The sequence below is a fragment of the Salvelinus namaycush genome, chromosome 30 (assembly GCF_016432855.1).
Source record: "Salvelinus namaycush isolate Seneca chromosome 30, SaNama_1.0, whole genome shotgun sequence".
In the NCBI taxonomy this organism is placed as follows: domain Eukaryota; kingdom Metazoa; phylum Chordata; class Actinopteri; order Salmoniformes; family Salmonidae; genus Salvelinus; species Salvelinus namaycush.
The window spans coordinates 5,917,166-5,942,592 of NC_052336.1; the positions used below are offsets into that span (position 1 = coordinate 5,917,166).

At 43.9% G+C, this 25,427-nt stretch overlaps 1 protein-coding gene across 4 annotated transcripts; it reads right to left on the reverse strand.

The window, feature by feature from the left end:
* Positions 1-1,836: 1,836 nt before the first annotated feature.
* On the reverse strand, positions 1,837-24,991 carry LOC120024786 (epithelial splicing regulatory protein 2-like). 4 transcript variants are annotated; one of them, XM_038969071.1, is made up of 17 exons: positions 24,835-24,991; positions 24,511-24,663; positions 23,893-24,021; positions 17,696-17,809; positions 14,624-14,738; positions 14,425-14,526; positions 14,027-14,081; positions 13,362-13,472; positions 13,069-13,201; positions 12,807-12,849; positions 11,626-11,927; positions 10,536-10,763; positions 10,146-10,344; positions 8,751-8,961; positions 7,804-7,999; positions 3,948-4,047; positions 3,300-3,412 (listed from the first exon to the last, which is right to left on the reverse strand). In XM_038969071.1, the coding sequence occupies exons 2-16, from the start codon at positions 24,640-24,642 to the stop codon at positions 3,958-3,960; spliced, it is 2,160 nt and encodes a 719-aa protein (XP_038824999.1). In that variant the 5' UTR covers positions 24,643-24,663; positions 24,835-24,991; the 3' UTR covers positions 3,300-3,412; positions 3,948-3,957. The 4 variants fall into 4 exon arrangements, with proteins under 4 accessions (XP_038824997.1, XP_038824999.1, XP_038824998.1 ...); XM_038969070.1 differs by having other exon boundaries at positions 3,300-3,530; XM_038969069.1 differs by lacking the exon at positions 3,948-4,047 and having other exon boundaries at positions 1,837-3,412.
* Between the last annotated feature and the right edge of the window lie 436 nt (positions 24,992-25,427).

Consider the following 25,427-nt stretch of genomic DNA (forward strand, 5'->3'; position numbering starts at 1 on the left):
GAACTCTATTTTTGATACTTTGAAATGGATGTCATTCCTTACGGTTGGGTACATATATCTATAAATATATGTTTTGTAAAAGAAAAGGGAAATACAGGTTTTAGCTGATGTTTACAGGAACCTTGTATTGTCATTTCATGTACATTTTGTATTTTAAAACCATTTTGTAATTTAAGACTGCAGTGCTTTTTGAAATTATTCAAAGGGAATACCTTGCATTTAGGCTCTTACAGTAGTGTATCAATAAAAATTCAAATGTCAAACTTTGGCTTTGTGTTTTTCTCTTTCTATACAGAACAAAAATATAAACGCAACATGGAACAATTTTACCGAGATTACACGATTACAAGATTTTACCGAGATACAGTTCATATAAGGAAACAAGTAAATTTAAATAACGTAGGCCTTAATCTATGTATTTCCCATGACTGGGAATACAGATATGTCATCCAGAACTGGGACATTTTCAGCTTCCAGGAATTGTGTACAGATCCTTGCGACATGGGTCTGTGCATTATCATGCTGAAACATGAGGTAATGGGGTGGATGAATGGCACGACAATGAGCCTCAGGATCTCATCATGGTATCTCTGTGCATTCAAATTGCCATCAATAAAATGCAATGGTGTTCGTTGTCCATAGCTTATGCCCATACCATAACCCCACTGCCACCCATGGGTCACTGTTCACAACGTTGACATCAGCATACCACATGCCATCTGCCCGGTACAATTGAAACCGGGATTCATCTGTGAAGAGCACACTTCTCCAGCATGCCAGTGGCCATCGATGGTGAGCATTTGCCCACTAAAGTTGGTTATGACGCCGAACTGCAGTCAGGTCAAGACCCTGGTAAGGACGACGAGCACGCAGATGAGTTTATGCAGAAATTCTTCCGTTGTGCAAATCCAGTTTATCAGCAGTCCGGGTGGCTGGTCTAAGATGATTCCGTAGGTGAAGAAGCTGGGGGTGGAGGTCCTAGACTGGCTTGTTTACACATGATCTGCGGTTGTGAGGCCGGTTGGACGTACTACCAAATTCTCTAAAATGACGTTGGTGGCTTATGGTAGAGAAATTAACATTCCTGCAGTCAGCATGTCAATTGCACGCTCCCTCAAAACTTGAGACATCAATGCCATTGTGTCGTGGACATTTTAGAGTCGCCTTTTGTCCCCAGTACAAGGTGCACCTGTGTAATGATCATGCTCTTTAATCAGCTTCTTGATCTGCCACACCTGTCATGCAGTGGGGTTGATGGCATTTGGATTATCTTGGCAAAGGAGAAATGCTCACTGAGGGGGATGTAAACATATGTGCACAATGGAAAATGTGCATATGGAAAATGTCTGATCTTTTATTTCAGCTCATGGGACCAACACTTTACATGTTTATATTTTTGTTCAGTGTAATTAAATTGGTAGTGTGGGAGGAATGATGATGATCCTGAAGAGATCACCAATAGACAAATCACTTTATTATGCAGGGCCTCATTTTGTTGGAGTCATCCATACCTACACTGGAATATACATGTAGAATTTACTGGATCAGCCTTTCAAATAGCCTACTAATAGGGATTACTAGGAGACCTTATTTAGGAACGTGTATGTGCCATTAACGATCCGAGACATCTTTTGCGCCACAAGTTGTCCAATTCAATCCAGTGTAAAAAATACATGTTGCATTATGCCATACATTAAAAAAAAAGTTACTAGTTGTCAATAAGCACACCATCCACCATGTCACAGACTACTGTATATTGGCCTCGTCTAAAATGTCTGACGTCGATAGAATTTAATTGATACAGTTCAGAACAAATTAAGGCAATTTAAACACTGGGGCAATAAAGTTTAATTTATTTATTCAAACAGTTATATACACATACAGTAGTTAAATTCATACAAGTCAAGTCTCAAACTTGCTTAAAAGAAACAAAAAATGTTTTCCATCAGCCACCAGAGGTCAGCCAAGCCACAGAGGGGGCTGCTATTGCACTCTGGGTAATATAGGCACAGCGAAAATGAGAAACCAGACACTAGTGTTCTCAGCAGCCCAGTCACAGGAACAACTCATTCGGCGTTATACATATATATTTTTATTTCGTTTTTTTTTTTTTTTTTTACACAGTTTGACAGTCCAAAAACAAGGGAGAATGGAAAGCATGCTGCAGAAGACGGTTTTCTATAAAATATAGTCTGGAAGAAAACAGAGATGGCACAGAGATCTACTCTCTTTAGGGATAAAGGATATTGCTTAAAGATCATGTAGACACACAGCCAACTCTTTTCACATTTAAATAAATCTAAATTTTAGGAAGAGTTTTTTTGGGATTAAACAAAAAAATCAATATTTGTCATGCTAGTATACTACAGAACTAAATGAGACTTCGGCTACTTGAGCTTTAGCCTAGTCTGATTGTAACAAAGACAAAGAGTGCTTGGACATATTATTCTAAATAGAATGGCATGCCATACAAATGCTTTCACAGCAGAAACAAACACTGTTACACAAGTAGCTGTCATTAAGCTCAGCATCCAGCATGTTACTGTGGCTCTCACTACTGTACATAGTGGCCTTGTCTTTTCTAGTTTTAGAAAAGGGAGTAGTGGAAGGAGCGTCTGATTTCCCTTCTATCCAGTACAGTAGTAGTTTGTTCCAATCAGTCTATATGGCTCTTATCTATTATTACACTGTACAGCCCAGCATTGGAAGGCACATCATTTACAACTAACATGCATACAGTACATAGTTTTTGCAGACATGCACACGGTAGGCTACATACAGTAGTGTTTTCAGACTGACAAACCAGACACAGGGGAATAGGGATTTTGAAGGTATGAACATCTCATATAGTGGGGCTGTAGTGGTCATTTAGCTAAAACAAGGGGAGAAGTGGTTTCATGCTTTAGGTGAGTGGTACATTTCATTGGCATCGTCAGTGGCTGTTATGGAAGTATTCACACAAGGCACTTTGTGCCAGACACACAGGAAGGAGGATGTGCATCATATATAAATATGTATACAACCTAGTGCTGTGGGGAGAGGTGTCTGTCAGTCTGTGTATGAATGTTGAGAGGGAGTTTGAGAAAGAGGCTAAGAGGGAGGAGAGTCGGCAGATTGTTTGCGGGGAGGTGTGTGTGTGTGTGTGTGTATATCAGTAGTGGAGGGAGAGGAGGTGACGAGGGAGAAGCGGAATCAGCGGTTGCGGTCCTCGACTCCTCCCTCCATGGTCGCGGTCAGCTGGTCGAGGTCAGTCGCAGCACACCAGCAGGCGGACGGGGAGACCAGACAGGGGGTGGTTGGCGCGCTCGGCCACGGCCCGCCTGGCTGACTCCTCGCTGGGGAAGGTGATCAGGGCCTCGCCGCTACGCTGGCCGCTGAAGTTGTACAACAGGAGGATGGCGTCCGGCTGGAGCTGGAGGCAACAAACCGCAGGAGATGGAGGAGAGATGAAGAGTTGGGGAGAGAGAGAGAGGGGATAGAAGCCACACCGCTCAGTCATTAGCACCATCCCAACACCAGGGGGCCACAATCTGGCAAAGGAGAAGAGATCCTGCACTGATCAACCCAGTAGAGTTGGATGAGTCAGACGAGAAACCACAGGTTTTGCATTTCCTTCTAATGCATGCTTCCCTTTAGAAGAGCTACAGTCCAAAAGCAATCCCCTGATCAGTCTGTGGGAGCAGGTTAGCAATGTGTTAATCAACTCAGAAAGAACAGCACTAGGTTAGCACACTCAGGTCAAGGGCTAGATGGATAGATGGATGAGGAGAGGAAGGCAGAGAGTGAGCGAGGAAGAGGAGAGGAAGGGAGAGAGCGAGGAGGAGAAACAGAAAGAGTCACTCTGGAGAACACTGTTGATTTGACGTTAGGCAGGTGGACCGGCAGGCAGGCAGGCAGACGGGGACCATGTGAGGTACAGGGTAGGCTGGTTGAGGGTGGTAACTTACCTAAGTCTCCCTACAGACAGAGCCACTCTTTGGGCTGGATCAGACTCCTGGTCTGTCCCTGACTCATCTGAACCATGCTGCTGTAGTCTTCAGGAGAGTACTACAGTGTAATGAGGTTCACAGTCAGACAGGGGGACTCAGTAGAGCATTATATACACACATAGCACAAATACACCACACACACACCATAAGTCCCCAACAACCCACCTATAAACTGTCATTTGAACATACATACATACAGTTGAAGTCGGAAGTTTACATACACCTTCGCCAAATACATTTAAAACTCAGTTTCACAATTCCTGACATTTAATCCAAGTAAAATTCCAGTCTTAGGTCAGTTAGGATCACCACTTTATTTTAATAAATGTGAAATATCAGAATAATAGGAGAGAGAATTTATTTCAGCTTTTATTTCTTTCATCACATTCCTAGTGGGTCAGAAGTTTACATACACTCAATTAGTATTTGGTAGCATTGTCTTTAAATTGTTAAACTTGGGTCAAACATTTTGGGTAGCCTTCCACAAGCTTCCCACAATAAGTTGGGTGAATTTTGGCCCATTCCTCCTGACAGAGCTGGTGTAACTGAGTCAGGTTTGTAGGCCTCCTTGCTCGCACACAGTTCTGCCCACAAATGTTCTTGAGGTCAGGGCTTTGTGACGGCCACTCCAATACCTTGACTTTGTTGTCCTTATTTGTTGCCATTTTTCCACAACTTTGGAAGTATGCTTGGGGTCATTGTCCATTTGGAAGACCCAAGCTTTAATTTCCTGACTGATGTCTTGAGATGTTGCTTCAATATATCCACGTAATTTTACTTCCTCATGATGCCATCTATTTTGTGAAGTGCACCAGTCCCTCCTGCAGCAAAGCACCCCCACAACATGATGCTGCCACCCCCGTGCTTCACGGTTGGGATGGTGTCCTTCAGCTTGCAAGCTTCCTCCTTTTTCCTCCAAACATAACGATGGTCATTATGGCCAAACAGTTCCATTTTTGTTTCATCAGACCACAAAACAATCTTTGTCCCCATGTGCAGTTGCAAACCGTAGTCTGGCTTTTTTATGGCGGTTTTGGAGCAGTGGCGTCTTCCTTGCTGAGCAGTCTTTCAGGTTATGTCGATATAGGACTCGTTTTACTGTGGATATAGATACTTTTGTACCTGTTTGCTACAGCATCTTCACAAGGTCCTTTGCTGTTGTTCTGAGATTGATTTGCACTTTTCGCACCAAAGTACGTCCATCTCTAGGAGACAGAACGCGTCTCCTTCCTGAGCGGTATGACGGCTGCGTGGTCCCATGGTGTTTATACTTGCGTACTATTGTTTGTACAGATGAACATGGTACCTTCAGGCGTTTGGAAATTCTTCCCAAGGATGACCCAGACTTGTGGTCTACAAAAAAAAATTGAGGTCTTGCTGATTTCTTTTGATTTTCCCATGATGTCAAGCAAAGAGGCACTGAGTTTGAAAGTAGGCCTTGAAATACATCCACAGGCTAAATTATGTCAACTGGAGGTGTACCTATCAGAAGCTTCTAAAGCCATGACATCATTTTCCAAGCTGTTTAAAGGCATAGTCAACTTAGTGTATGTAAACTTCTGACCCACTGGAATTGTGATACAGTGAATTAATCTGTCTGTAAACAATGGTTGGAAATATTACTTGTGTCATGCACAAAGTAGATGTCCTTACCGACTTGCCAAAACTATAGTTTGTTAACAAGAAATTTGTGGAGTGGTTGAAAAACGAGTTAATGACTCCAACCTAAGTGTATGTAAACTTCCAACTTCAACTGTACATGCATACACTACAAGTGTAATGTAAGACACCAATCCACCACTCAGAACAGTTTCTCACCCAAACTGAGTGCTCAGTCACAGACAGCAAGTTTCTAATTGATCCAGATAGCAGAAACCAGGGGATAACCAGTCAGGATGAGATTAATGGTTTAGCCAAGAGTCAGGACTGAACTCAGCAACATTCTCTCTTTAGCATATACACACACGGTGTGTAGGACTGTAAAGCCCTACAGTGACTGGTCAGGTGTTCTCACATGCTGGGAGCTTAGAGTTAACCCCGAGGAAAACACACACACGACATTAAAAACCAGCAGAACATTTTCTAAACAAACCTTTAAGAGCACAAAGAGACCCAAACATTTAACAAAAACACCTCAGTCCCATCCCTGTATCCTCAGGCTTGAACACCTAATACACCTGCCCAACCAGCCCAGTCAGTCACAGTACTGTGAGAGTTCAGTTCATACCTCCTCTGTAGACTCACTCCGCCTACTCAGCCAGTCAGCCAATGAGGGAGAAGCAAGAGAAGGGGAGAGCACAAGTGCACACGTCCCTTATTGAATATGCTGCAGTGCTGAACCATGGTTTGTGTTGAGGTAAAGCATTCTGGGAGCTAATATGAGCACACTGACTGTTCAATTCTGAATGATGGGTTTGCCTACAAGCTTGTAGTTAAACATAAAGCTGGTTTTGTCATGAGGTGGGGGAATTATACAAATATGCTATTATTGAATAAGAAGGGTTTGGACAGTTTGTCCAGGTATTTCTTAATTTGTGTGTATTGTTTTATATTACTGCACTGTTGGAGCTAGAAACATAAGCATTTCACTGCACCCGTGATAACATCTGCAAATTGTGTACGCGACCAATAACATTTTATTTAACACAAGTCATACAATGTACCGACAGTAGAGTCCTACACGGGTCAGTTCTGGAGCTGCACCCGCCCCAAACCAATTCAGAGCCCCATCTGACATAGATTTTCCTCCTCAACCTGATCCACCTGCATAGAATTGCCTATAGCTGACAAAACCTTTACATTCAATATTGTTTAGATAACCAAATAGTTGAATTGAAACAATTCCAAGAATCGAATATAGGCTGCAATAATACATTTATAGGCTATAGCCTACTCAATAAAACACAAGTTTAAGCACCACACAATGGACAGTTCCCTGATCCACTGCGTGCATGGCTGGTAGCCTACATGTCTGCCTCACTGCTCACAGAATGGAATTCGCAACACAATAAGCTCCAGGGTTTGTAAAAAAATATATTATCTTGATTTAAAATGCTTCCGACCAGCAAAATAATTGTTCTGAATCGCGAGCCAACCCGTGGGTTGAAATAATTTTCATTGCACCTGCTAGCTGATTTTTTTTGCAGGTCAACCGCGGGGAGCTGACCAGATGCAGGACTCTAACCGACAGCTCCTAAACCCTGTAAAACTAGCAGAACATCCTGCTTTGCTACCGTCTGTCACACAGGCACAAACATATAACCACATCAGACAGAAGATGTATTTTTACAGGTAACATACCACAAGGCAATGTTTATATGAGCCCCTTTCAAACAGCCCCTTATTTCCAGCACATTTGCAGATATACTCCTTTTATACATGTCAGTGAGTAACTGGCAAATTAGCAGGGATGTTGTTAAACCATGGGGGCTGTTTGCATTTCAAATTAGGGAGGTGTTAAAACAATGGAAGTGTTCATGAATTTACCTGACAAAAGCAGAGAACCAATCACACAGACCCCAATACCTGTATTTTGGTTACATCATCTGTGAACATGCAGGAATCATGGCTTTTCATTTGCCATGTTTTTTACCCCTACAAAAAAGCTGGCATGGAAAAACTGTGGGATCTTTGTACAAAACAAAGAGTGGCAAAGAAATCAACCAAGACACATTAAACTGCAATGGAGTTTGAGGAGCGGGACTGGGGAGACTGGAACTAAGGAGACTGGGGTAGAGGGAGGGAGGGACTGTTTTAGGGGACTATGGAGGGAAAAGGAGAGGTTAGTAGTGGGGGTCATATTGGAGGTTCTGACCTGGTATCCCTGGAAGAAGCTGAGGATGTCTTTGACCCCGGCGTTGTAAGGCAGACCCTGCATCCTAACTAGAGCGCCGTGCTGGGGCATCATGGGAGAGGCAACGTGGCCTTGGGCATGGGGCTGCTGGGCCGCTAACGCTACTGACCCTGGAGGAGACGCAAAGTAGCTCATCGTGGAGGGAGAGACTGGGGGGCTAGAGCGAGAGAGAAACACATTCATTTGTCTTTCTTTGGAAGCAAGTGTAAATTATTCAGAAGATGTTCAGGTGTCAAAATCAATACCCAACATGGCACTTTGAACTGCATACATACATGAAACACACATGACAAAATAGGATGTACAGTTCATATTGACAAAACCCTAGAGGGAAATGGTAGTGTGCAGTGTAGTTCACACTAACCTGGGGTAGTGTGCAGTGTAGTTCACACTAACCTGGGGTAGTGTGCAGTGTAGTTCACACTAACCTGGGGTAGTGTGCAGTGTAGTTCACACTAACCTGGGGTAGTGTGCAGTGTAGTTCACACTAACCTGGGGTAGTGTGCAGTGTAGTTCACACTAACCTGGGGTAGTATGCAGTGTAGTTCACACTAACCTGGGGTAGTGTGCAGTGTAGTTCACACTAACCTGGGGTAGTGTGCAGTGTAGTTCACACTAACCTGGGGTAGTATGCAGTGTAGTTCACACTAACCTGGGGTAGTATGCAGTGTAGTTCACACTAACCTGGGGTAGTGTGCAGTGTAGTTCACACTAACCTGGGGTAGTGTGCAGTGTAGTTCACACTAACCTGGGGTAGTATGCAGTGTAGTTCACACTAACCTGGGGTAGTGTGCAGTGTAGTTCACACTAACCTGGGGTAGTATGCAGTGTAGTTCACACTAACCTGGGGTAGTGTGCAGTGTAGTTCACACTAACCTGGGGTAGTATGCAGTGTAGTTCACACTAACCTGGGGTAGTATGCAGTGTAGTTCATGTTCATGTTCATGTAGAGCTGTGCAGGGTGGTGCTGTGGGGGGTAGTAGGCCAGGGTGGGGGTGGGGTGGGGGCTGTGTGGGGGCTGGGGTGTTCTGGGGGTGGCCAGTAGGGGGGGCTGGTACAGAGCAGCCTCAGAGAGCATGGCAGGAGAAGGGAACGCAGCATAGGCCGGAGGAGCCAGACCTGGGGAGAGGACAGAGCGCGAAGTTCAGAATCTCAGATACAGTAACATACAACTACACAGGAACATTGGATCCTTATCATAACCTCCATATTATTACAACATCATGCCTAAGCCTGCACTTCAAACATCACGCTGAACCATCACAGCTCCCAGCAGCATACAACATCAATCAAATTTATGTATAAAGCCCTTTTTACATAAGCAGTTGTCCCCAAGTGCTTATACAGAAACCCAGCCTAAAACCCCAAAGAGCAAGCAACGCAGAAGCATGGTCGCTAGGAAAAACTCTAGTTTTTCATATGATTGATAAGACTATGTTAGTCACATAAAAGCCTCAAGGTAGTATTCTACTCAGTTGCTCCAGTTCTGTCCTTGGTGTTACCCTAACCCTACAACATAAACACAGTGAGGGATGGAGGGAGGTAGTGTATTTACACACAAACAGGCTGTATGGGTCTGTTGTCACATTGACACAAAACACAGTCAGATGACCATGTGGGCTGAGGGTGGGTTTGCAGGTACACTCCCCAAACCAATCTGGCAACTCAAGTGACCTTGTTGGGCTGAAGACGCCGAGTGACCTTGTGGGGATGAGCGTTCCCAGGTACACTCTGCTACCAACCTGGCAACCCGAGTGAGTGACTGCCATAACTCCAGGTCAAGCCAGTGAGATTAGTTGTCAAACATGAGGTTGAATAAATGGAAAAAAAGTCAACAGAAACAGCCATTTGAGCAACTGCTCTCAAAGTGTGGCCATCAGAATTCACAACAGCCAATAGCCACACCAAGAGTGTGCACTGCCTTCTAGTGATATGATAAGCAGGAATCTAATCTCTATAGCAACAGGGCACAAATAGAACAAAGTACACTGGGATAGATAGACACACGCACTTTAACCATGTGTATGCAAACAAACCCTTCAGAGTTTTAATGGGTGTGTTACAACTAATATGGAGGGCATAATTACTACAGCTAACCCTGCCTGTGTAATATCTTCCCTGAACAAACCATTAAAAACCGCATTACCCTGACTGAAACATGTCCGTTTTAATAATGAACAAGCATTTCTGAAAGCTACTTCCACTGTCCTGTTGTCCTTGCTACATATTCTCCTGTTTACGTGATAAGTTCTGAAACATCAATGGGACATGCAGTGATTCAGCGAGGTCTATTATGGACTTACAGGGTAGTTTGCAGGGTGGAGGGGACAGGCCGCTGCGGTTGAGTGTTCCTCCCATCAGAACGAAGCTCATCTCCTCAGTAGAACACTGGAACACCTCCACATAGCGGTCCTTCATCATCTTCTTGTGGCACTTCTGGGCCACCATGAACGCCCTGTCAGCTGACCTCATCTGAATGAAGGCATCACCTGAGGGACGACCCTGGAGAGGAGAGGGAGGTTAGAGATGAGAATGATGCTCTGATGGAAGGGTTAGGGTGGGAACTTTGGTCGCATCTCAATATAGTGTAGAGCTGCTCCCGAATCCTCGGCTTGTACCCATCACTTCATCTACACTAAGTATTTAATATAAGACGGGTGAAAGTACCGTGGCGTGTGTGTGTGTACCAGTACCTGTTGGTTGAGCACCATATGAACTCCATGTGGTTTAATATCAATAGTGTGTTCTCCCATGAACTCCAGTATATCCTCTATAGCAGCGGTGTAGGGTAGACCTCGCAGACGGACACAGTCCCGCGTGCTGCCAGTTGCCAGGTAGGGGGGCGTGGCCAAGACCGGCATGGGGACCATGGAAGAGGGCAGCGTGGAGATCAGAGGGGTGGACATGTAACGGTTCAGGACCTAACAGAGGGCAGAGGTCAGAGGTCAAAAGGTCAGACGACTAAGTCGGCACTGACTTCATTATATTGCTGTGTTTCTCTGTGGTGTTGAGTCATGTTGACAGTCATTTACAAGAGGCTGTAATAGTCAAAGAAACAACTCTGGTGTCACAACATGAGCACCATCCTCCAGCAAACTGATTCATGGGGACCACATTCTATGCTGTGTCACATATAGTCCTTCAACTTTAGTCATGTCTTACGCTATAAAGACAATAGCCATTGCACAACAAATTAAAGAGAACTGGTTAAATATGGAGAAAGAGGTTCATCTCCAGTAGTCCTCCTTTCTAAAGAAATGATCTCAAGTGACAGGCAGTGCCTAGAACACTGTAGGACCTCAACTGTACTTTCAAACGCTCTATGCATCTTTACCTCAGTGACTGTCTACTAGAATTTAACTGTTGCACCTTGGCTGCAGTACAAGGGAATAGCTTGATGCATCTCTGATAGTAGTTTAAGTAGTAAAGAAACCCCATTGAGCCCCTAGATGCCATACCTGTTGGACCTCACCTGCAGTACTTATGAACAGCTCTACATTCTACTACACTTTACCTGTTGGACCTCCGCTGCAGTGCTTCTGAACAGCTCTACCTCACAGTGACTGTCTACTACACCTATAAACAGTGAGTGTGATGTGTTTTACCTGTTGGACCTCCGCTGCAGTGCTTCTGAACAGCTCTACCTCACAGTGACTGTCTACTACACCTATAAACAGTGACTGATGTGTTGTACCTGTTGGACCTCCGCTGCAGTGCTTCTGAACAGCTCTACCTCACAGTGACTGTCTACTACACCTATAAACAGTGACTGATGTGTTGTACCTGTTGGACCTCCGCTGCAGTGCTTCTGAACAGCTCTATGTATCTCTTGCCCAGGATCTGCTTGTGTTTCTTCAGGGCGTTCAGAGCGTACTCCTCACAGGAGAACAGGACGAAGGCGTCGCCTGTGGGCCGCCCGTCAGGGTACTTTACGAAGAGTAGGCCGTCGCTGGCGTCCGTCACGGGGCTGTCGGCCCCCAGGAAGGTCAACACGTCCTGGGGAGAGGCGGTGAAGGGAAGACCCCTCATCCTGATGATCACCTGGTTCTCCTTGGACAGGAACTGGGCCACCTCGTTGGACGTGCCTACAGTCACACAGAGGGAGAGGAAACATAGTTAACTAGAAGTGAGAAGTAAGACCTTTAGCTAATTACTTGGTCCCTTTAACATGCAAATTATTGTTGCTTATTGTCACTAATAAATAAAATGATAGACCGCATTACATCACTTTAAAATACAAGAGTAGACATTAAAACAAGAGCAGTGAGTCAGAGTCTAGGGCAAACAGTATCTGCTGAAAGTCCAATGTCTTGACCCTCCCGGGTGGCGCAGTGGTCTAGGGCACTGCATCGCAGTGCTAGCTGCGCCACCAGAGTCTCTGGGTCCGCGCCCAGGCTGGGCTGGGTTCGCGCCCAGGCTCTGTCGCAGCCGGCCGCAACCGGGAGGTCCGTGGGGCGACGCACAATTGGCATAGCGTCGTCCGGGTTAGGGAGGGTTTGGCCGGTAGGGATATCCTTGTCTCAGTATGTAAAAATGTAATAAAATGTATGCACTCTACTGTAAGTCGCTCTGGATAAGAGCGTCTGCTAAATGACTAAAATGTCAAATGTAAATGTTGACAGATATTATATTATTGATCTCCAGTCGACTGGCTAGAGTCCACAGACAGACACTAGTCTCCCCCCTGCTCTCTCTCCTGTATCAGCTCTGCTCTTTGTCTATTCACGCCCCCTTTGTATGGCCCTGAGCTGGGCCTTTCACTGGCCGCCGGGAGGATGAGGTGAGACACTGTGGGCCAGGGGTAAAGTTACCTTCCTCCAACTAGCCTCTGAGGGGTGAGGGTGAGGCTCACAAAGCACCCTTCATTCCCCCAGGATAAGCCAGACAACCGGAGCGGTACAGGGCGGAGGAACAGGGAGAGTCCCTCTAGTCAAGGGAAGGGGAAAAAAAGTCTGAAATCTGACCTCCAGCGATCTTGAGGAATTCCTCTCCTGTGGCTTTGTATACCTGTGAGGATGAGAGGAGACTTTTATCAACTCCAAATGGCCTTTCATCTGACCAATGCAACATGCATTGTGCTACAGTTGGAAAGCATGACTGTTTTTTCCTCTGAAACAGTATTGGCTGCATAGCTGATGCTGTAACGGTATTGGATCCATTAGTGATGCAACAGCATTAGTATGGCTGTGTTAGATGTAGGGGCTGCTGTGTTATACGGATGCTGACCTCAATGTATCTGCTGCCCATGTGGTGTTTGTGTCTCTCCAGGGCCAGGTCTCTGTGCTCCTGGTTGATGAACCGAACCAGGGCTTCACCGTTCCTCCTGCCCTGGGCGTTCAGACAGAGGGCCACACCACCCCTAGAATTACACAGGGAGAGGTTGGAGGAAAGGTCAGAACAATTTGACCCTCTATGGAGACGAAGCTGCATGTACAACTTCCTGTGGGTATTAGTCGCCAATTCTCAGTGGAACCGTGGCTTAATCACATGACACACACAGTCATGTTTTGGTAACATACTTGGCGATGTTGAGGCCCTTGAAGAAGCGGGCGATGTCCTGGTCAGAGGATTGCCATGGCAACCCCCTGGCTCTGATCACTGTCTCACTGTCCACTGGTTCGGTCTTACTGCTGCAGGGGACAAACCAGAGGGGCACAGTCAACATGGGGAACGGTGTTTAACGGTTACACACTAAACTCAATGCTGCATGAGACAGAGAGAAAGTAATGTTCAGAAACTCTTGAAGACAATGTAAATGGACTTGAATAGTACTTCTATATTGTTCAAAACCAAAGTGTTTCAGTAAGTTGTCTTCGTCAGAGACATGGTAAAAATGGGGACTTATGCAGTTTAACAGTCTACGTCACACTACTCTAACACGGCAACACACATGCCAGGGGTTGTCAGGGCAATGGGTATCAGACACCGTAGTGGGATTTGTGTGGTGCTATTGGATAGCCAGTTAAGGACTTAATGGCAAAGTTGGAGTGGTTTAATGACACGCTTGTGGTTTCCCTTGTTGCTGTAATCAATGCTATGAGCCTGGCTCTGAACATGGGAGGGACGGTTGGTTAGGCTTCAACTACAGTAAATACTAAACAACAGGTTTAGTATAGAGACGTGGCCACACAACCTCATGGTTGAGTGAGGTAACATTAAGTCGATGCACTGAGAATATACATACCATGCTCCCGATTCAAGCTTGTACTTCACAGCTTCAAAGCATGAGAATTTGTGATCTGCAAGAGATTCAAACACTAATTTACAATATGGATCAAACTTCTATCCACATTTACAATCAAAAGGACCATACTGATAAAAAATGACTTCACATTAGGCTTGACATTGGATCCGCCAACAGAAGCCAATCGACTTCACTTATATTCAGACTGAACAATACAACACATGTTGTTTTTAAGTGTTGCTCCACGCTGCCAAGTTGTTTCATGCTCAACAGGTTTGGCCTGCAACTTCAGCAGCATTCCTGTTAGCCACCTAGCGTAGAGAGATTGACAGGGCTGTGGGGTGGCCAGGTGGGACTGGCACAGACAGAGAGCAGGGGAGAGAGATGTATAGACTTACTGTATGGCTCAGCCAGGATGTGCAGGGAGAGCTGGACCATACACCTCACCTCCTTCAGCCCCATCACCTGCTCTGACAGGGGAAGTTCTGGGATGCACACATCTACACACATGTAAGGATGTTTTATCAGTCATTTATATAAGTAATAGGAACATCAAAAGTGTTGACTGATATTACATTTCATCTGACTCCGACTTACATTCTAGGATAGAGGGCAGCGTTAGGTCCTGGACCTGTCCAGCATTGGGACAACATTTGTGAAACTCTTTCCTCACATCCACAAAGGAGTAGAAACACTCCGGCAGGACCAGGTTCTGAAACAGACACACAACAGGTAGGTCAGTCATTCGTCCATTCAATATTCACTGAATAGTAGCGTACTCTGTAGACAGACCTCATGAAAAGAAGGGATAATAGGAGTGATGCAATGAAGGAGGGAGCCAGGAATAGGTGGCATAAAGAGGTGAACAAAGAGGGGATGAGATAAAGGGAAAAGAGGACATGACGCAATCTATGGATGATTGTGTGGATAGCTAGTATTCCTGTGCAGAATATGACGTTACTGCTCAACACAAGCACAGGAGAAATACTGCTAACTGTGACCCAGGAATTACAACTTACACACGTGGCTAAAAGGTCAAATGTAAAGAACATACACAAACAAATACCAAAGACTCATTATCTGGACTGATTTATAGCATTGTGCCTACATCACCTGAACAAAGTCCAAGAGAATGATAAACATAATACCTTTTCCATATATATACACACACTCACACGACCGTTCAAAAGTTTGGGGTCACTTAGAAATGTCCGTGTTTTTGAAAGCACATTTTTTCTTCATTAAAATAACAAATTGATCAGAAATACAGTGTAGACATTGTTAACGTTGTAAATGACTATTGTAGCTGGAAATGGCTGTTTCTAAAACTAGACACTAATGCACTTGTCCTCTTGCTCAGTTGTGCACCGGGGCCTCCCACTTTTTCTATTCTGGTCTGTCAAGGGAGTAGTACACAGCGTTGTACGAGATCTTCAGTATATTCTTTTTCTGAGAAAGGAAGGCTATTCCATGCAAGAAACTGATGAGTTTTAGAAGAAAGTTATTTGTTTCTGGCCATTTGAGCCCGTCATCGAACCCACAAATGCTGATGCTCCAGATACTGAACTAGTCTAAAGAAGGCCAGTTTTATTGCTTCTTTAAAATCAGGACAACAGTTTTCAGCTGTGCTAACATAATTGCAAAAGGGTTTTCTAATGATCGAATTAGCCTTTTAAAATGATAAACTCGGACTAGCTAACACAACGTGCCATTGGAACACAGGAGTGATGGTTGCTGATAATGGGCCTCTGTACGCCTAAGAAGATATTCCTTTTTTTCTTCAGCCGTTTCCAGCTACAACAGTTATTTACAACATTAAAAATGTCTACACTGCATGTCTGATCAATTAGATTTTAGACAAAATTAAACGAAAAAGGCGCTTTTCTTTCAAAAACAAGGAAATTTAAGTGACTCCAAACTTTTGAACGGTAGTGTGTGTGTGTGCATGTATGTACATATGAAGTCAGAAGTTTACATACACCTTAGCCAAATACATTTACACTCAGTTTCACAATTTCTGACATTTAATCCTGGTAAAAATGTGCTGTATTAGGTCAGTTAGGATCACCACTTTATTTTAAGAACGTGAAATGTCAGAATAATTGTAGAGATGATTTATTTCAGCTTTTATTTCTTTCATCACATTCCCAGTGGGTCAGAAGTTTACATACACTCAATTAGTATTTGGTAGCATTACCTTTACATTGTTTAGCTTGGGTCAAATGTTTTGAGTAGCCTTCCACAAGCTTCCCACAATAAATTGTGAATTTTGGCCCATTCCTCCTGACAGAGCTGGTGTAACTGGTTTGTAGGATCCTTGCTCACACACGCTTTTTCAGTTCTGCCCAAAAAAATTCTATAGGATTGCGGTCAGGGCTTTGTGATGGCCACTCCAGTACCTTGACTTTGTTGTCCTTAAGCCATTTTGCCAACTTTGGAAGTATGCTTGGGGTCATTGTCCATTTGGAAAAGCCATTTGCGACCAAGCTTGAACTTCCTGACTGATGTCTTGAGATGTTGCTTCAATATATCCACGTAATTTTACGTCCTCATGATGCCATCTATTTTGTGAAGTGCACCAGTCCCTCCTGCAGCAAAGCATCGCCACAAAATGATGCTGCCACCCCCATGCTTCACGGTCGGGATGGTGTTCTTTGGCTTGCAAGCCTCTCCCTTTCTCCTCCAAACATAACGATGGTCATTATAGCCAAACAGTTCTATTTTTGTTTCATCAGACCAGAGGATATTTCTCCAAAAAGAATGATCTTTGTCCCCATGTGCAGTTGCAAACCGTAGTCTGTCTGTTTTATGGTGGTTTTGGAGCAGTGGCTTCTTCCTTGCTGAGCAGCCTTTCAGGTCATGTCGATATAGGACTCGTTTAACTGTGGATATAGATACTTTTGTACCCGTTTCCTCCAGCATCTTCACAAGGTCCTTTGCTGTTGTTCTAGGATTGATTTGCACTTTTCGCACCAAAGTACGTTCATCTCTAGGAGACAGAACGCATCTCCTTCCTAAGCGCTATGACAGCTGCGTTGTCCCATGGTGTTTATACTTGCGTACTATTGTTTGTACAGATGAATGTGGTACCTTCAGGCGTTTGGAAATTGCTCCCAAGGATGAACCAGACTTGAAGGTCTACAATTTCTTTTTCTGAGGTCTTGGCTGATTAATTTCCCCATGATGTCAAGCACAGAGGCACTAAGTTTGAAGGTAGGCCTTGAAATACATCCACAAGTACACCTTCAATTTACTCAAATTATGTCAATTAGCCTATCAGAAGCTTCTAAAGCCATGACATCATTTTCTGAAATTTTCCAAGTTGTTTAAAGGCACAGTCAACTTAGAATATGTAAACTTCTGACCCACTGGAATTGTGATAGTGAATTATAAGTGAAATAATCTGTCTTTAAACAATTGTTGTAAAAATGACTTGTGTCATGCACAAAGTAGATGTCCTAACTGAATTGCCAAAACTATAGTTTGTGGAGTGGTTGAAAAACGAGTTTTAATGACTACAACCTTAGCATATGTAAACTTCCGACTTCAACTGTATATGTGGTGGAAATTCCCCTAACTAGGTCAGTAAATAAGGGCAATTATATTTTCTATCAAAATTGCTACATTTTCCCTAAATGGTAGGTTAGAAGATCAAGGGTCACTCAATACCTTCTTGGAGGCCTCAGGGTGAAGGGCCTGTCGTATGATGAGGGGCCCGTCGACACACAGTGTGTAGGAGCTTCTGCCCAGAGCCTTCAACTCCGCTGAGACGGACTGCTGGAACTGTAGGGAGAGAATGAAGAAAGATACAAGAGGAGAGTTATTGTGAGAACAGACAATGAGTCACACACACACACAAAACTAAAGTATGACTTTACTTTGTTGGTTATCAGCCAAGTAGCTCCCTATGGTCTTTTAGAGATCCAGTGTAAACCACTTGTGCCCAGCAGACAAACATGGGAGTGCCAATGTCACCTCTGAAAAACCACAGAGTAACACAGTACTGATTAATTATGCTCTGCTGCAGAAAACTACTAACTACAAAGGTTTTTATGCTTGGTTTGTTTTAAAATAATAGTGCTCAGGGAGTTCTCTCCCATAAGAATTAGCACAGTGTTTCTAACCTTTAACACTGTAAATAAGCCAAGTCTTTAAGCCTACTGGTAGAAACAAGTTCCCTGAACAGGTAGGTTTGTGTTTTCTGGGGGAAGAACAGGTAGGGAGGTGTCCTGAGATTGACAGATGTGAATAGGTTTTTTCAGGTGTTTGCATAGCAAGGAAGCAGACAAGAGGGATTGTGGTGCTAATCAGCACCTGGAACAAGGAGGATTTCACTTAGCAGTTAGACCAACAGTCACAACCAGACAGGAAATGTGAAAACAACCAACCCCAGCCAGAGAAACCAGCCGCTGCTTCGCTTCCTATAAAACACTGTTCGCCAATCACTAGCCCCTATAAAAACACTTACCAAGCCCCACAGCAGGGACTCCCAAATAGGTCTATGTTTAGTAATAATCATCACATTTAATGCGGCCCATTACTAGTGTTGTGTAAACTTTACTGGTGTCTTTTAACAGTCAGACATAACACCTCACCATCACCTCAACCAACACACCTCTCCAATTTGCCAGTTAGTGCTGCCAATTGTATTTTTAGCTAGGCTGGCTTCCTTCTTTGAGGATATAGTTTTGGTATCCTGTCTATTGGGGGAGAGTGGGGTAAATTGAGCCACCCTTGTTTCTAGGAAACCATACACAAAATGTATCATCTGACCAAATATTGAGGAAGAGGTCATAATTTTATTGAGTCTGAAGGAAGAAACCACATGGAAAAAGTGGTAAGCAAGTTAAGTCCCAAAAATATAGATATTTTCACCAAGTCAAATTAATGTATTGTGTTAAGAGGTTTCATTATGCTTGTGTCTAAACCACAGTAGGTAATTTTAAGATTGTTCTATACATCAGTTGGGGTCTCTATAAGCTTCAATGAGGTCCTAAACCCAGCATGGAATAACAAATTTGGTTGAGTGTGGTGTACCGCAAGGCAGCTGGCTTAAGCCATTATTGTTTTCACTAATGATATTCCAGTGACCTTTAATAAAGCAAGTGTGTCTATGTACACTGACGACGCAACAGTATATACGTCGGCTGCGACAGTAAAATAAATAACTGACACCCTTAACAGAGAGCTCCAGTCTATGAGCTCAAGTGTTTGTTAGGTGTTAAGCCTGTGTTAAAAGACAAAAAAGCTCATTTGATTGTGTTGAATTGTGTTTTGGAAATAAAGATGGGCATGGTTTTGAAAAAGGTAGTGGTAATACTTCATTCAGTACAAAAATGTGTAGGTGGCTTAACATACCCTGTTCCGTGGCTCAATTTAAGTTGTGCCAAGAAATCACTTTTTGAACAAGTTGTGTTCTCAAAACTGTTTTTATGAATTCTGATACACAACATCCTGAAATATATGTAAATATCTTTGTTAGAAAACTAGATTTCCCTTGACGGACTGATACTGAAAGTAAAAAATGGCTCAATTTAGCCAACATCAAATAGGCAACACTTCTCGAATACTCTTTCCATTTCTAATAAACTATTCACCAATTCGTGGTTTGTTTAGCTACTACTTATCACGTTATCTATCCAGAAGATCTAATGGTCGTTAGTGACTAATTGTCAGTCAGTGAGGCTAATTTCACATGGCCACATACGACATCCAGCCTCCAGACAGTAGGAGTGTGTGTTGGTGCTGGTGCATGTTAGAGCATTCTCCACACAGAGAGCCAGGAGATATATACATGACCTCTCAACAGCTGGCGACTCAACTACCCGGGAGAGGAGCCATGGGTGCTGTTCAGTAGGGCACACCGTAGGAAAATGATTTGCAACGGAAAGCTTAAATCTGTGTCCCCATTGGTCAAGTTCAAACAATACCTCCCAATTTCAAAATGTCTTCGCCCTACTGAACATGACCCCCCCGCCTGGGGTCATAAGAACCAATTTTTATTTTTTTTTATTTTTTTACAATGGACAACACCCCGGACAACGCTGGGTCAATTATGCGCCGCCCTATGGGACTGCCAATCATGGCCGAATGTGATACAGCCTGGATTCGAACCAGGGACTGTAGTGACACCTCTTGCACTGAGATGCAGTGCCTTAGACTGCTGCGCCACCCGGGAGTTCAACTTGAGGGAAATAATTATGTTAATGAGGGGCTCTTATTTCAACTCACTTGCCATTACCCACAAACACCATCACACTGGACAAAACAACACTAGGCACCCTATACCATCATATGCATTGTATTGAGACTACAAAAGAGAGATTTGTTGAACCCTTCATTGCATCTATTGTCTACAGCTATCCTGAACCCATCACACCCTAAAAGGGATGAGATGTTTGAGTCCTCGTGGTGACCGGGACCAGGATGCTGGGTTATTGTTGGACAGGTCTGTCTTGCCACATGGAGCTGTGGGATCCCATGCCACTTCAGGGCCTGGTGCGCTACATTTCACCATGCTGTGATAACATCTGGGTTAGGGAAGGACTGATACACACAGGAAGCTCATTGGCTGAGATGGGCTGGTCAGATAGGGGCCTAAGACTACTGACTGGCTTTCTCTGAAAAGACTGGCTGCCAAGGATCCAGAGGTCAATGAGTCATCTGGGAGCCATGACAGATGATACACTGTATGTCATAGGGGTATCAACAGATACTGTAATGTATCTGGTAACATCTATGGTATAGAACCCAGTCATTTAAGTAGTCCCATAGATAATAGGACAAATATTAGTCAAGGAAAGTCTCGACTGACAGTTGAGTATGTGACAAAGAGAGGAACAAAAACAGACCAAACAGGTTGTGGCGCTGTGGAATTCTAAATTATTCCTCTGTTTCGGTGGGTAGAGCATCATTCTCAGAAGCCATCAGATATTAAACATTCTTCTGTCAGACACTGACATGCAAATATCTATCACATTTGTTTAGTTACCAAGAACCATCTCCACACACACGTACAAGCAGGAACAGACCAGGATGTGAAGGTAGTTGTGTTCAACCTAATGCATGGTGGGTGTGGTGTTTAACTCACAGCTGTTTTCAGATCTATGCAGCCTCACCTTGCACAACCAGCAGCAGGATTAGGAATTAAAACAAATGGTTTCAAGGAACTAAGCGACACACCCTTTACTCTATCTTCTCTGCCAAACCAGCATACTATTAGAGCAAACATGTCCAACAGGACAGGCCTAACAAAGGAAACAGGTATTGATAAATATACCAACACTAGCAGCAAGGCTGTCAGAATAGGAAATGTCAACATGCAACAAATGAGAACGTGCATAGACGGTCACTGTAATATACCTGACCAGCCAAACCATTGGTTTCATTTTCCCCATTGGGAGGGTGGGTGCTGCACTGTGCCATGGGTGAGTATGAGGTAGGAGTTTACTCGTGAACCTGGCCCCATCTGTGTTTGCTCTGTGGTATAAGCTATAGCTAGTGTGTTTGCATGGTGTTGAGGCTGGACCCATGGAGAGGAGTAGAGCAGGGGTGGTGATGAGGCTCACGATAAGGGAGTAGAGAGTACCAGGCAGTACTCATGGCTAGGCCTGTTACAGTCACACCACTGTCCCAAACTTTAGTCATTTTATGACTGGACTGTGGAGATTAGATGTTTACAATCCTGTCTCTGTACAGGATCCTCTGGCTTGTTCTCTACAAGGCACAATGCTGTTGGAGAGCGGGAAGGGAGAAGACCGAGGGAGTGTTTTATTGCTGCTGGCACTTTATCTTTCATTATCTGCTTCTGCTGTGCACCTGCCCCAGTACCTTCACAACCTGGAACAGGGTGACGCTGCCCCACCTACGAGAGAGACTTAGCAGCACAGAGAGCTGACAAGCTTTGGTTCCGGGTCCCTGGAACAGAGCAAGTCCGAGCCTGTGTACTATCACTGCACTGATCTGAGGCTCTTCACACTCAATACTGGCCCCAATAAGCGAGGGCCTAAGACTGACTGGGGTTCAATAAGTCCAAACCCCAAGTGTCTTCAAGACAAATACATTGATCTGAGAACAGTTAGAGAAACTACAACAGGATTCTGACTTTTTATTTTTATAAACTCAATCTTAGGGAGAGAAACTTGTTGATATGCTGAATGGAAGGCAGGCTACAAGCCCACAAGGAACAGTAGGTATTTAAAGTCACCCCCCCCAATGGAATAGGTGCAGCCCAGTTCTAATCTCTATCACCATTTTTCTCAGACTGAATAAATCTTTCACCAAAGAAAACAAATCTGCGTCCTTGGCTTGGCTACTCTGGCCTTATGACATTGACAGGTCCACTGAGATATGGTCTCTGCTAGGTTAGTTAGCTATTCCTACCTACAACACCAAAGGCAGTCTCTCCTATGACTCACATTAGCTGAATGTCTCCATTCCTCCACTGACTGCCTGGCTTAAATCAATAGAGACAAATAAATAAACCAAACCTGACCAATGGCAAGAGAAAGTGACCTAGCAGACAGAGGTAAGCCAGTAAAAAATGGATTGTTCTGGTTAATCTTTAAAGGGTCCACAGACTCACAAAACAAATGAATTGGGACGGCTTGCAGGTATAGAAACTCACACTAGAGATGACTTCAGCAATCAGAAATCAGCAGTGAGAGAGCATCTTGCGGTATGGATCTACTCTAAATCTATATTGTGTCACAACAGCAAGAGCACTGTCAAACTCAGGGGCCTTATTGCAAAACGTTGTTGTTGAGGAAGGACTGGTCACTTCAACAAACCTGCTTGTTGCATAGGAGAGGACCACAGCATTGAGTCAGACAGAGTCTCTAATCATAACCCTAAATCCCAAGGAGAGCCTGGTAATATGGGGTTTTCAATTATTGAAATACTGCTGGGGGCGGGGATGGGATTCGGTGTAACTACCTACAGAGTGCATACAAATACTCTCAACACTGCAGACAGAACAGTTGAGAAACACGTTTGGCAACATAAGCCCTTCTTTTGTCAGAACATACCAGGGGAGGTGGAACCTGAAAACACTTCTACATCCTGGTCATCATAAACAGGAACAGACTGCCTTATCTCACAACTACCTGGCCTGAGAATACAGGTGCTGGGCTATGGCCAGGGGTCTCCATCACTCCCCCACTTTCTCTCTCTCTCTCCGTCCTCTCTACCCAGGACGGGTATTTCTTTGCATTCCCAGGTAAACATTCAGTTTTCCAGATGTCAGCAGCTCGCATCAGTCTGAGACAAGACTAGACCTGCTTGCCTCCCCGTCCCTACCTTAACCCCACGGCAGTCACTGCTTAAAAAGCAAGCCTACTCAAACCTGCAACTACACTGAGCCGGTCCCAAATGGCACCCTATTCTCATAGGGCTCTGGTCAAAAGTAGTGCACTTTAGGGAATTGGGTACCATTTTGGATGCAACTACTCACGGCCTGTCAAAGAGTTTAATAGGCCAAACAGCAGCCAAACCAAGTGGAATAATTTGTAAAGGTCAGATACCTTTCAGGGGTTTCCATTTGTTGAGAAAAATCGACACACCTTGACATTTACCTAAAGCTTCATCATCAAGCTTCATCCTGTTATCTCCCTCCAGGTGGTTGGCGACACAGACCATTTGAATGATGTCAATCTTATCATGCATGGATGTTTTTGCCAGTTAAAGTTCAGCCATTATCATATTAGAGATTCAATGCTTTGTTCAGCATCTTAAGCTTTTCTTTGGAGTCAGTTTTAAAATATTTAAGTCTGAGAATGCAGGAAAGCAAAGGACAAGACTCCAGATTTGAGTCTTAAATGTTTTAGGGCCTGAACAGGAATCTTCACCAGTAGCCTAATCAGTCTCACCTGTTGCAGAACTTTGTCCAGAGGTTCAGCCTTGTAGAGTTCGTCCACAGACAGTCCAGTCTCCTCTTTACTCTGGTCTGTCAACTCCAAAGAGTCGGGCTTCACAAGACGTCTCTGAAGTTTCCCAACCTGTGAACGGAATCGGTGTTTCACCACGGCATGTGCCACCCATTTTAGTTATAAACTACAGAGTACAGTTTGGTGAAAACGCAACTAATTTTCCAAGTCAGCACTAAACAGGCCAATTTCATGAACTCAGACCATCAAACAAGCAGTTAATTGTCAAACAATGCAGTTAATTGTCAACGCAGTTGCCAATGTCAAGGCGTTGACATATAACCAAAAAGGTATGCTTTCTTTCAACCTATATTTAAATTATTTCACTGAAGTTAAATCTGACAGGTGTAGGCTACACACCCATGAGCCTATCGGTTGGATTAGTTGAGGCCCATGCCACTTTTTTTTTTTTTTTTAACTGTGACCTACAAATAATTACAGAACGCGTACCTTTGTTGATTAATATGTCAGCTGTCAAGTTAAAACATGAATCCACTACTTAGACACAAAAACACTAAAAAGTCAAGAAGAAACCTTTACAACGGGTGAGAAAGTCCGTACCTTTTTCTCATGTAGATCCACAATTTGCCACACCAAGAGAATTATTTCCCTCTCATCCGAACCCAGTTTACCCCCATTTGCACCAGCTGTTGCCCCAAAGAACACCACCAGAGTATCACTGTGCGAAGCCATCAGGGACCACAAGGGTAAAAACTACAATTAAAAGCAAAGATTAAATAAAAATAACACGAGGTCCACCTTTTTCCAGTGATAAGAGAAGCAAACAAAAGGTCTGGAAATTCAATTGAAGTCAAGTAAACGAATAGGGGGAAAGAAAGATTATTTTCAAGAGGACACGAAAGAGATTTCGACCAAAGACTCTACCTGATCAAGTACTTGAGCGTGTTCTATCCAGAGATACTGGTTTAACTGGTAAAGAAAATTGGAAAAAATCCCTGTTTTCTTTCACGCGAACTCCATGACAAGCCCAGAATTTTTTTTTCTGCCTCGCTATTTTTTCTGAGTTACCTGTGTATGATTCAGCCACTTACTTCCAGTCAAGCTCCCAGGGGAGTTGGCCTATTGGCCGCTTGGCGAAGGTGAGGGCGGAACATAGCGCACCAAAACCTATGTAACCTAACTTGATTGGTTTAGCATGTTTGGCGGAAGTAGTAGCAAATAAGAATCCGGCTGTTCATACACCTTTGAAGTAGCACAGCACCTAACGCCTCGATCACACCGACAGTGTCCTTGCGATTTGGCACACCAGAAGTAAGGCTACATTCAAATCAAAATCAAACGTTATTTGTCACATGCTTGGCAACAACAGCTGTAGACTAACAGTGAAACGCTTACTTACGCTCCCTTCCCAACATTATTATTACAAAAATAATAACTAGAGGAATACATAAACAATGAGTAATGATAACTTGTGGGGTACCAGTTCCGAGTCGATGTGCAGGGGCACGAGGTAATTG

What these genes read in the sequence shown, in the direction of transcription:
- LOC120024786 (XM_038969069.1), bottom strand. Translation starts at nt 24,642, where the DNA reads ATGGCTTCGCACAGTGATACTCTGGTGGTGTTCTTTGGGGCAACAGCT. An exon ending in TGGGCAGCAGATACATTGAG is followed by an intron (nt 12,850 to 13,068) that starts GTCAGCATCCGT and finishes TCATCCTCACAG; the next exon opens with GTATACAAAGCCACAGGAGA. An exon ending in CTGCAGCGGAGGTCCAACAG is followed by an intron (nt 10,764 to 11,625) that starts GTACAACACATC and finishes GCCCTCTGTTAG; the next exon opens with GTCCTGAACCGTTACATGTC.